Genomic DNA, 13026 nt, shown 5'->3' on the forward strand with positions numbered 1-13026 from the left:
ACTGAGAAGATTGCCAATTTTACCCCTCGAGGATGTGAAATTTCGAAATGTGAATCAAAGTTTGAAGAAACTAGACACAATAATATTTCCAGAAAAATAAGTCTCATGATTTTTAGGTGTTCCTATTGACTTGCACGAATTTTAGAAGTTGGAGGACAGATTTGGGAAAATTGATCATAATAGCATTTAAATCACTTTTGGTGTTCTATTAAGTACTTAATGGTTAAGCCTTAAGTTTATCACTTTTATCATGATTGTTGGTTACTCATTAGGATATTGAGATGTGAAATTCAATTTAACCTAAGGAACTTAATGTTTGGCTTAATGAGGGTTCAAAGTTAAGGATTTTCACATAAAATGCCACTTTTACACTTATTAGGTTCTTTCAGACAATATGACAAACACCTTATGTGCATGAAATCCTACAGTGACCAACAACTCTCTAATAGACTCCAATCCAACCCCTAGAGCTTCCTATTTTCATTTATCATTGACACCAACAACTAGTATAAAGAAGAAACGATTCATGTTTATAAATGGAACGATGTTAGATTTCACAATATCATGAATCTAACTCATAATTCGATCAGATCCATTGTTTTCCTGATCATAGTACAAATCAAACTAGAATGTGCTAATGAGAGAGAGAGTGTGTGTGTAGTGATAGTACCTTCGGAAGATCAGATTGTTTATCATACCACCACTTGCTATTCAACTCCCAAAATCGAAATCACGCAGTCATCTCCCCAGTTTTACCTCCGGCGCGACAACATTTCATTCCGGTGGACATTTCTCCAGATTCTTGATCTGTATCGTGGAGACCGCAAACCAGATCTGGTGCATTCAACTTCATATCCAAATCTGAAGAAACTAGGTATGATAGATGGTTTAGATGAGACGAGGAGATGAAGCAGATTCCTAAAGAGCGGAGAAACGACGCTTTTAGCAGTGGTCCGACGGTTAGATGGCCGACGGCAGAGATATAGCAATTACGGCGGCTATCCGGTGCTCTTAATGGTGGTCCGGTGAAATTAAAAAGATGTACTAATGTATACTGGTGGGGTGGTGTTGGAATAGGTAGTTTTTATTTGTTTATAGTAAGATTTAAAGTAGTGGGTTAAAATTGTTCTCAAATGTTCTCATGGGAAAAATATTCTCATTGAAACATAACACTCTCTCTCTCTCTCTCTATATATATATATATATATATATATATATATATATATATATAATGTGACCCGTGCACTAATTTATATTATTTGTTATTATTTCAGGACAAAAAAGTTAAACAGTTGCATTTAAATTCTTTGTTTATATTTTCTAAAGGAAAATAGTTAATTAGTAGTCGACTTGACTTCATGTATGTCGACCAAAAAAAATGAATTTACTTATAAAATTCAACAAAAAATTACTATTTTAAATGATGAAACCGTAACTCCGTTCCGGCGTTGCTACCTGGTCATTTCGCCGGGCTTTCGTGCCTCCGTCGTACCACCACCAACCACCTCTTCTGGATTCTAATCAACAAATACTATGTGTATTTGTGTATTTGTTTGTGCTTTTGTGCCAGTGTCAATCGTGGTCGTTATCTGACGTTTTCAACTTTAATACTCTGTCGGAAGCAGCGATCTTAGGTCCTCCGTCGTCATCAGATCTCTTTCCGGTGTACTCTCTGCAGTTGTCTAGTGTTACACCAACTTACTCCGAAGCTTGGTATTTACTTGACGAATTAGAATCTCTGACTCTCTTCTTTTCTGTCCTTCGAAGTGTATAGGAATGATGACGTCAGGTGAGATTTTGATTTCCCCAATTTAGTTAAAAGGATTTTCATCTGCGTAACTTGTTGAATGCTGCTTGTATGAATAAGCTTCATGAATGGAGCTTACATTCGTACGCTGAGTCGTTGAAAATTATGTGAATGTAATTGATTTAGTTTATCCACTGTTGAACGCATTAAATGGTATCACATCCTTAATCACCTTAATCACACGCAATTAGAATTTAGAACACATAATTTGTTAATGTATTTATCGTAGAGTTGTTGATGCTAGGATGTACCAATCAGTCTTTGGGATGTATGAATAGGAAGCAGTTTTCCTGACTTTTTGAGGTTCTACATCTTGCTTTTTTGATACAATTCCCAGGGTATAACATCAGGGATCTTGTTGGAGAAGCACATATCCGGTGGTTAAAGCCAGGGGAGGTGCTCTTCATACTGCAGAATTTTGAGGAAAAGCAGCTTACCCATGCGCCCCCTGAAAAGCCACCCAGTAATTAATGCTCTTTATTTTTACTTTTGTGCAAGTGATATGTGAGTTTTATATATAATTCGATTGAATGGCAATGGCAATGCTTGTACAGGTGGCTCCTTGTTTCTCTTTAACAAGAGGGTGCTTAGGTTTTTCCGTAAAGATGGTCATAATTGGAGGAGAAAAAAGGATGGAAGAACTGTTGGGGAAGCCCATGAACGTCTAAAGGTTTTTTCTATTCATTTCTTTTCCTTCTCATGCATGCTTATAATCATTTCTGATTCAATTTTTTTGTATAGGTTGGAAATGTTGAAGCTCTAAATTGCTATTATGCACATGGTGAGCATAATCCAAGCTTCCAAAGGCGTAGTTATTGGATGTTGGATCCGTGAGTGTCTTTCCCTTATACCAACTTAGACTTAGTTTTAACTTTTAACAGAAAATTATAAGATTGATCTTATGGTTACAGGTTAATGGACCACATTGTACTTGTTCATTACAGAGATATAACCATGGTAAAGTCTTTCTACTGACCAATAAATACATAATATACATGTTATACTTACAGACATATAATTTGCAGACTGGGAATAGTGGTGGATCAATTTCAACATTGTCTACAGGATCTTCTTCACTTATTCAGAGTCCTGATTCATATGCAACTCCATTAAGTCGATCTGGTGGTGGTTTTAGTCAAAGCACCTCTAGTCCAAGTTCTGTAGAAGTCAGTTCAGATGTGGTTACCATGTCAAATGGGACAAGTCCCTTGAGTCTGATAGAAGGAACTGACAACTTTGAAATTGATGTGGCGTTGAGAAGAATAGAAGAACAGTTGAGTTTGGGTGAAGAGAATTTGAAAGATCTGAGTTTATATTACAGCGAGAATGAGATTTCAAATGATTCAGGATTTTCAATTGACGACCAGGATTATGGTGATGTTTCTATTACAAATAATCAACAAACTTTAATTTGGGATGATGTCATAGAATATGGTGGGAATCCAGTTGAAGAGAAAGGTGCAAATAATAACCGTAAGTCTAGTATTTTATCCATTATGTTTTTATTTTTATATAGGCATCGAGCTTTGAATATGTAACAACTCGATTCTCATCTGCAGCATCTCTACCACAAGAAATTGAAGATTTCAAATTTCCTGCATATACCCCTGATAGAAATTTATCCGACAGATACCCAGATTTTTACTCAACATTTTTTGACCAAGGACAGACGGAAATGCCCCTGGAATCAAATTTAGGCTTAAGCATTTCACAAGAGCAGAAATTTAATATTCGTGATATAGCACCTGAATCGGGATCTGCCTCTGAGTCAACAAAGGTAATATTTTTTGATTAATCTCGTTCCATGATGCAATGAATATCAAATATCTCTTTCCATAATAGTATTTTTTTTTTTAATTAATTATAATACACAGGTGCTCATCATTGGGAAATTCACATGTGATAGTGATACATACAAAAACAAATGGTACTGTATGTTTGGTGAGACTGAAGTCCCAATTGAGATTATGCAAGAGGGAGTCCTTTGTTGCTATGCTCCTCCTTTGCCACCTGGAAAAGTTACTGTTTGTATTACATCTGGCAATCGAGAATCAATCAGTGAAACCCGTGAATTCGAATACCTTGAAAAACATAGAGGAGGCAAAAAATGTTGGAGAAGTTCAGAAGAATTATTATTACTTGTGAGATTTGTTCAAATGTTATTATCTGAGAAAGAAGGTGGTGAAGAAGTAGAAGAGTCGTGGTCTCAACTGATAGAGGGTGTTTTAGATGGAAGTTTGGCGTCATATGATGCAATTGATTGTCTTCTTGAAGAACTTCTAAAAGAGAAGTTAAAACAATGGCTTTCTTCTTCTTCTTCTTCTTGTGGATTGTTGTCTAAAAGAGAACAAGGGATTATACATATGGTTTCTGGATTGGGCTTTGGATGGGCCTTGACCCCGATTCTTAACTCTGGAGTTGGTGTCAACTTTCGTGATATTAATGGCTGGACAGCGCTTCACTGGGCTGCTCGATTTGGAAGGTATGTTTTGCCCTTATCCTTATCTTTATATAAATGATAAATGAAATGAAATAAGTCGTTATATTTCATAATTCTTGTTTGGTTGGAATTTTTATATCATTTGTAAATTACTAACTGACCAACATGGGAGGCGTAAATTATTAGAAAATCTCATGAAAACCCAAATATGGTGATGTTTCTGTCGCTAAAAATTGGTTTAAATTACTAACTGACCAACATGGGAGGCGTCTTTGGGGAATTGTTACAAAATAACCACCCCTTTTGCGAGATTAATTCAATTTGAAAAAAAAAATCCTATTATTTTGCAAAATTATTAATATTTGTTAGAATTTTGCAAATGAGACATTGTAGTGGGATGGGGGACCATTCAAAAAATAATCTGTTGTGAGTTGAATTTCAATAGGGAAAAAATGGTGGCTGAACTGGTAGCTTCGGGTGCTTTTACCGGAGCAGTAACGGATCCCAGTCATGAAGACCCAAAGGGTAAAACCCCGGCTTCAATAGCCGCAACATCTGGACACAAAGGACTTGCGGGTTACCTCTCAGAGGTCTCACTAACCACCCACCCATCCCTACAAACTCAAATATCTCATAATATCCAACCACAAACAACATCACTAAATCCAAATAATATCTCAAACGAAGATCTTTCACTTACCGACACATTAGCTGCTGTTAGAAATGCAACACAAGCTGCTGCATGTATACAGTCCGCTTTCAGGGCACATTCCTTCAGAAAAAGACAGCAAAAGGAATCATTCCAACTCGAAGAAGAAGATGAGTATGGAATACTTCCAAGTCACATTGAAACCCTTTCGACTTTTCTCAAAAATGGAAATGACTATAACGCCGCGTTATCCATTCAGAAGAAATACCGTGGCTGGAAAGGGCGTAAGGATTTCCTTGCACTTCGCCAAAAAGTTGTCAAAATACAGGTGCATTTGCATTATTATGTTATGTATCATATACTTTTATTTTTATTTCACATTTATCATTTTACAAGTTTTTTGTGTTTGTGTGTGTGTCTAGGCTCATGTGCGGGGTCATCAGGTGAGGAAAAACTATATGGTTTTCTGTTGGGCGGTTGGGGTTGTTGAGAAAGTTGTGCTGAGGTGGCGCCGCAAAGGAGTGGGGTTACGTGGATTTAAACAAGGGGGCGATGAAACTGAAGACGAAGATATTGTGAAGGCGTTTAGGAAAGAGAAAGTGGATGTTTCTATCGATGAAGCGGTTTCTAGGGTGCTTTCCATGGTGGACTCTCAACAGGCCCGTCAGCAATATCGCCGCATGCTTCTTAAATACCGCCAAGCAAAGGTGGGCCCCTCTCTCTCTCTCTCTCTCTCTCTCTCTCTCTCTCTCTCTCTCTCTCTCTCTCTCTCTCTATATATATATATATATATATATATATATATATATATATATATATATATATATATATATATATATATACTAGGTGGGAGCCTCGTGTATTACACGGGTTTATTTAAAAAAATATTAAACATTAAAGTGTAAACAAAAAATATTTTTTTAATATTTTTTAATGTAAACTTTAAAATAAGAAAGAAATAAATGTATTTATTACGATTTAATATCATATATATGATATTTAATACTTTACATATATAAGTATATGATTTTAATTTTAAAAATTGAAACAAACCAAAAATTGACAAGTGGATAATATTTATTTTAAAAATACCACAAAATGACAAATGTCAACTCATGAGAGATTGACATGTGGCAAAAAAAAAATTCATTTATTAAGGAGGATATATATATATATATATATATATATATATATATATATATATATATATATATATATATATATATATATATTCAACCAACACAGGACTAGTTTTGTACTCATTTCTTATTGGTATTGTTCGTCAATGTTACAGGCTGAACGCGAAGGTTTAGAGAGCCAAGGAGGGTCGACTTCTCAAAATGATGTAATGAATACGTGATCCGAGGAGTTGAATCAGTATATGTATAATCGATGGTGAATTGGTCTAACTAATTTCTAGTGTTACGATTGAGGTTGTGTATATAAACATGTGGTTTAATTTGCTTTTGGTTTTGGTGTGGGGTTGTGTAACTAATGGCAACATAAATAGTTTTCTCTAAATCAATTATATGCGAGTCGTTATTCACTTTGATGGTAGAATTAAGCACGTGGCGAAGTGACAAATCATCCGACTATATGATGCCATCATCATCAATGAGGGAATTTATTTACATACAATGACCACAAAAAACATTACATACTATTCCAAATTCAAAAAGACAACCGAATTCGCTCGCATATTTATTTACACAAATTTACCAAAGTGTATCAAATAAACTTTTGGCGTCCTAAAACCACCTTCAACCTGAAACTTGTACTCCATACGTATATATTACTACTAAATACATGTAACCGTATTTATTTTCAACTTACAACAAATATATACCACAATACATTCCTTCCTTTCTTCCTTCCTTCCTTCACCCTCTCTTGTGGGGATGCCATATGACTAATTCAAACTCTACAACAACAGGAGTCCATGAGTTGACCACACAAAGTCAACCACCAAATAGATCAAAACAACGTGGAGGAAAATGAATTGGTTTCTGTATCTAACTTGCTCTACAAAACATACAAATCTCCACCAATAAATGACTTCCATATGTACACACTATATCGTCACCACATCTAGTTTCCTGAAATACAAAATTCAATAAAATTCAATCTACAAACCATCATGTTTAGATGTAAATCATGGAAAACTGAAATATAACAAGATCAAATATTGATGATGATTACGAAACTTACCTTCGTGAAGAATTTGAACCCCGTTTCCAAAACACCTCAAAAAACAGGCGCACGTTAAATTTGTGTGTGGGGTTGAGGTTCATCCAACTATAGGAAAAATCTAGAAACTTCTTGATAAAGTTGATTGGCTTCAAATGGCTTAGAAACATAGCCATCCATTCCAGAGATAATGCATTGTTCATGTGTAGCTTGAATCACATCAGCAGTCATAGCCAAAATCGGGACATGCCACTTGGATATATTCCCGTTTTGCATACGATTATTCATGTTGTATTCCACCTCCCGAATCATTCTTGTTGCTTCAAACCTGCAACCAAAATAGAATGCTATAAGTAACAATAAATCTATAGTAATAAACAAATAAACAAAAAAAAAAGTACATTGCAATATATATTATATTACCCATCCATTTCCGGCATTTGAATATCCATGAAACAAGCATCAAAGGAATGAGGCGGTTCTAGCAGCGAGATAGCCTTCCTCCCGCTATCAGCACACACCACCTCCGCCCCATACTTCTTCAACGCCCCTGCCGCCACCCGCAGGTTGACATTATTATCATCCACCACCAATATTTTCCGGCCAACCAACAGCTTTGACAAAGACACTTTCGGGACCTCCCCGTTTCTCACACTGCTTCCGCCGCCCATCGCCCGCTGTAACGCCGCCGCCAACATGCTCACCCGCAACGGCTTCGTGATCACCGGGAGCCCGGTTTTCCGGGACCCACCGATTGAATTCGTCAACAGAAACATCTTCGCCGGAATCTTGTGGTTTAAAGTTATTGTTCTTGAATCTTGATCCAAAACATCCTCTTCGATTAAAAAAATTACTTTACTTGTGTTTGTGGACACCGAGTTGTTGATCAAACTCGGGATGATTTCTACTTTCATTCCTAACCGTTGGATGTGATATCTTGATACCTCCGCCCGTACCGGTCTCGGGTCGACAATGATCGCTTTCATGCCATGAAACTCTGATTTTGACTGGCCGTTGACTTTTGGGATGCTATCGAACCCGAAAACAGCGGTGAAGGTGAAAGTGGACCCGATCTTCGGGATGCTATGGAACCCGATCTCACCGTTCATTAAGTTGACTAAACACTTGCTGATGCTTAACCCGATTCCGGTTCCTCCATGTATACGGGAAATGGAGGGGCCCACTTGCATAAATGGAGTAAAGATCCGAGGTTGGGCTTCGGTTGGGATTCCGATGCCGGTGTCCTCGACTGATACGATCAAAGTAATGGAATCGGATATTCCCATTGCGGGTCCGAACCCCTCCCAGCTTCGGTTTCTATCGGCTACAGGCAGTCCACTCAATGTGTCTTTTTTTGATGGTTCGGTTTCTACTCCTATCGACTCCATTACTTCTTCAACACGATGCACTGTTACAAAGATGTGCCCTTTCTCCGTGAACTGCATATTAAAACCACAATTACTCATCTCATAAATCAAAATTAATATAGATTATAACAAAAATATTTTTTTTTCAATTTTTATACATTGATTTTTTCATAGAATTTTTGTTGTTTGTGGCGGGGACCATTCATTATTCAAAAAGCAATTTTGCAGCAAAAACTAATTTTGTTGTGGTAATTTGTCCCCCACTTTGGTCATTGTTGTGATTTTCTCTTTAACAAAATGCATCCTACCTTAATAGAATTCCCCATGAGATTTGTGATGATTTGACGAAATCGCCCTGGATCACCGATCAAAGTTTCCGGAACCTTATCGGATATGTAAACCGCCAACTACGAGTAGCCCAAAATAGAAAATGAGTCAAATATTGTTTTAAACGATTAAAATAGGGTTAATCTCATGAAAGACCTTATATTTGGTGTCTTTTCCGGATTAAACATGAACTTTTGTTTTTTTCTTGAAAAAGACCTTGCATTTTTTCATTTTTTTTATCCAACCCTTTTAGTCATTTTTTTTCCGAAAAAAACTTGTAAAATGTGTGGGTTTTCAGGAAAAAATAAAAAGTTGAGGGCCTTTTCAGAAATAGTCTGAAAGTTGAGGGGCTGCTGGGAAAATAAGACGAGGTTGAGGGTTTTTCGGAACAAATGAAAAAATGTCTTTTTCAGGAAAAAAAATAAACTTGAGGTTTAATCCGGAAAAGAACACTAAATACAAGGTCTTTTATGAGATTAACCAATTAAAATATGTGGAAGAAAATATAAAATATAAAAAATGCTGACCTCGATTCCCTTTTCTTGAGACTTGCCTGAAAACAATGACAAAACATCATCCAATATAGCTCGAAGATCGAAGCAGACAGCCTCAAGCTCCAGTTTACCAGATTCAATTTTGGCTTGATCAAGAACCGCATTTATGAGTGAAACAAGAGCTTTTCCACTTGCTTGAGCTGTTCTAACATAATCTTGTTGTGTTACATCAAGAACAGTATCCATCAGCATATCCAACATCCCTAATTTCCAAACAAGAAAAACCATTTACTTAAATTTATGGGCTTCTTTTCCTTATACAGAATTTGTTTTTTGTGAAATATATAACTTAAACTTACCAAGAACACCGTTCATTGGAGTTCTAATCTCATGGGAAACAGTAGCGAGAAACTACAAGAATGAAATTTAAAACCTTTGTTAATCACATGAGTAAAAATTCGAAGAAAAAAAAAACGGCTGAATGAAAATACCTGTGATTTTGCCACGTCAGCAGCCTCAGCGCGTATTTTGAGCTCTGACATCTCGTGATAATCATCTTCAACTTTGGCTATTCTATTTAAAGTTGCATGAAAGATATGTCCAACAAGTAATGTGATCACAATGATTCCAAAAGCAGTTGATATTGCCAAGATTTGCCATGGTGGTTTTTGTTTGAATCTGTATGACCAAAAAGAAAACATCAATTTCTCGGATCACACTTTATGTTAATTCTATTTACTTTCTAAATGCACATTATACTATAAGAATCCTAACCCATTACATAAGTGTAATTTCATAATTTATGCTTTCAAAATTCTATTTTGTTGAGTTTTAATGTGATAAATCACCTGCAACGCATCTCATGCTTTCTTGAGGGGTCACCAAAGTTGAGAGGACTAACATGTTGCAAACCAGTGTCTAAAACATTGGTGCCATACATACTAATAGGATTCGATATATTAGTCGTATCAAAAACATTCACATAAATTGTTTGCTTGCTTGCAAGTTGTTGAAGTAACTTCTCCACCAATGATTCGATATCAAAAACTCCACCAAGATACCTGTTTTTTAATAAACAAGATTCAGTCGAGATCTCATGAAATTTTTGTCATAAATTTGATAAAAATTACCCATCAGTTGCTTCGATTCTTTCCTCTGGTGTCGCGTTAGAGGGAAGATCACGTTTATAAACCGCAAAAGTCAAAATAACTCCAAGTCGGTTTGACTTTATAAGATCCAAAGGGGCTGTGAGGACACCTTTTCCTAATGCCCTTGCACGCAAAACATTTTCACGATCTTCCTGTAAATAAAATAAAACAAAAACATTAATTATACTGTACAATTTTTTTTTTTTGTTTTCATGATGACATGTATATATATATATATATATATATATATATATATATATATATATATATATATATATATATACCTTGCCAGACATCATATCAAGAGAAATGACATGAGCAACAGTATCTTGTGCAAAGATAACAGGGGCATATTCTTGTTGAATGGGTGATGGCTCCAATTCTTCAGGGTTATACTCGTCTTTATTAACTGGGGTCATCTTTTTTATGCTCCATCCGTGTTGCTTCTCAAATTCTTCTCTTTCTGAATGAAGCACTCTAACTGCATACGCCACCCCACTTGTAAGTGGCCTCTCAAAAGCAGTTCTTTCCGTGTACCTTGCAAACGTATCCTGTTGTGTAATCATACATATGGTGTTTGATTAAAACTGTCTAATTACAAAACCCTAATTCCAGTAAAAGATGGGATTACGGGAGAATTAAGCAATAAAAATGAGAATTTTTCACTTATTATGCGTATGCCTAATAATATGTATATGTATATGTATATGGAGTAACGAATAATAAAGGTACCTGATCAATTGCTGAAGGGTTTTTACCATGGTGAAAAGTTGAGATCAAAATCGACATAGCTTGAACATGATTCATGCTGACATTGAACTGATCTTGAAGCATTCTAGCTCTTTCATCGCACATATTCGCTAATGTTTCTTTCCTCTTTTCCATAGCTTGAGATCTCAGATACCAAAAGAGCCACAACGAAAGAATTGTACCAAATACAAACCATAAGATCAAGAGCTTCCTCAACCATGCTTTTCTAACTTCCCTTGAACCAATATATTGATAGTAGTGATGATGGATCTTGCAAGCGTTCCCTGAAAAGATCTCAAGAAATTTCATCCAAATCTTCACACCACTTTTAGGCTTCATCTCTATACAATTAGTGAAACGATTCACCGAGATCACTGATAGAAACGAGCAGCATAGCATCAAAAGAAGGTGTCCCACTTTTAAGCCAAATCCAATTAGATGGATAAAACTCATCCACAGAAGTAACTCAAAGAGAAAAAGTTAAGTTCCCAAACAGTATATGTATAAATATGAACAGGGTTCCACTTATAACAGCTGGTTTGAGAAGAATATATACATAAACTAAACTAAAATATTGGAGAACAATAAAAAGGAAAAACCTTCTATCAAATCTTTATAAACTGTCCAATCAAAGGATCCAACATGAAAGGAAAAAAAAAAGTTCAAACTTGGAAGAGCAAGATTTCACCACCAATCTCTAAACTCAAAATACGGGTGATGATTCTATCTTATCCGAACCCTAAATTCCTCCGAATTTTATAAGAATACAGTAGGTGTTCAGAGCGAAAAGGTTCACATACAAAGAGAATCAAGGAATAGACCAAAATTCGAAAGGGGGAATATGGATTATGTTATCATGTTCTACTAACTACTATAAACCCAGATGGAGGAATCAACCGAAAGAAAGATTCTTAAAAGTCTACTTATTCAAAACCAAGAAAAAAGAAGCCTGATGAGAAAAGAGGGTTAAACCCTAATTAATGAACTGGGGTTGGTATAATTATGAGCTAAAAACCAAGGAACGTGAGTAATTATTTGAAGGGGGTTTTACTCTAAGATCTCGAGTGAGTAATCAATGAATGCCGGAAGAAAATGATCGAAGGAATGGAGAGAGAGAGAGAGAGAGAGAGAGAGAGAGAGAGAGAGAGAGAGAGAGAGTTGTAAAGCATCTGTAAAAGCAAAGATGAGAAGAATATGGTTGTAAAAATGTCCTTGGCATAGCCCATTATCTCTATCCTTACTTCCAATCTCCATCCACCCTCTAAAACAAATTATTATGCTTTTAGTCAAAATATTTTGTTATGTTAAGAGTTAGTTTACTACAGAAACGGCCCCTCTGATTTAATAAATTCGTTCTTATCTTTATAAAACGACATCATGTATCTTCATAATTTTTAAAACTTATATCGGTCCTTAGTCTATTAAATCGATTTTACTTATTTACCGTTGACTATTTTTCTCTTATATTATTTTTTATTATTTTTATCTCTTATTTTACATGAGTAATTAAATTACAAAACTAATAAAATCTTATCATCACTTCACCTCATCTAGATCTCAATTTGATTGTCCGCACCTCTCATATATATCATGTGAGCATCATCATCGACACCATCAACATTATATCTCATCCTCCGTTTGTCATCATCTTTTCCTTCTGCCCTTCAGCTATTGTATTTCCCATATACATAGAGAAACATCTTTGTTTTATCATCTATGCTTCATCATAGGTGAACAATATAAGGAAATCAACCATAAATCATAGGTGGCTTCCATATCCTCGGCATCGAAGGGTCAAAAGTGTCATCACACTTGGATTCCCTCATGGAGGAATGTGTTGGTGATTTTATATCACTA

The 13026-nt window shown here is 35.8% G+C and overlaps 2 protein-coding genes across 3 annotated transcripts; one reads left to right on the forward strand and one right to left on the reverse strand.

The window, feature by feature from the left end:
* Positions 1-1349: 1349 nt before the first annotated feature.
* LOC111911888 (calmodulin-binding transcription activator 4) lies at positions 1350-6442 on the forward strand. Of its 2 annotated transcripts, none has more exons than XM_052766997.1 (11): positions 1350-1789; positions 2145-2270; positions 2362-2477; positions 2549-2637; positions 2719-2764; positions 2833-3265; positions 3367-3584; positions 3682-4289; positions 4693-5224; positions 5319-5603; positions 6191-6442. In XM_052766997.1, the coding sequence occupies exons 1-11, from the start codon at positions 1777-1779 to the stop codon at positions 6254-6256; spliced, it is 2532 nt and encodes an 843-aa protein (XP_052622957.1). In that variant the 5' UTR covers positions 1350-1776; the 3' UTR covers positions 6257-6442. The 2 variants fall into 2 exon arrangements, with proteins under 2 accessions (XP_052622957.1, XP_052622956.1); XM_052766996.1 differs by having other exon boundaries at positions 1352-1789; positions 2833-3280.
* Positions 6443-6504: 62 nt separating this feature from the next.
* LOC111911890 (histidine kinase 3) lies at positions 6505-12374 on the reverse strand. The gene is made up of 11 exons (XM_023907638.3): positions 11152-12374; positions 10704-10970; positions 10402-10571; positions 10120-10332; positions 9763-9949; positions 9631-9682; positions 9305-9534; positions 8759-8857; positions 7507-8522; positions 7105-7411; positions 6505-6992 (listed from the first exon to the last, which is right to left on the reverse strand). Exons 1-10 carry the CDS (start codon positions 11620-11622, stop codon positions 7192-7194), a joined length of 2925 nt encoding a protein of 974 aa, XP_023763406.1. The 5' UTR covers positions 11623-12374; the 3' UTR covers positions 6505-6992; positions 7105-7191.
* Between the last annotated feature and the right edge of the window lie 652 nt (positions 12375-13026).

This window comes from Lactuca sativa, chromosome 8, assembly GCF_002870075.4.
Source record: "Lactuca sativa cultivar Salinas chromosome 8, Lsat_Salinas_v11, whole genome shotgun sequence".
NCBI classification, from domain to species: Eukaryota; Viridiplantae; Streptophyta; class Magnoliopsida; order Asterales; family Asteraceae; genus Lactuca; species Lactuca sativa.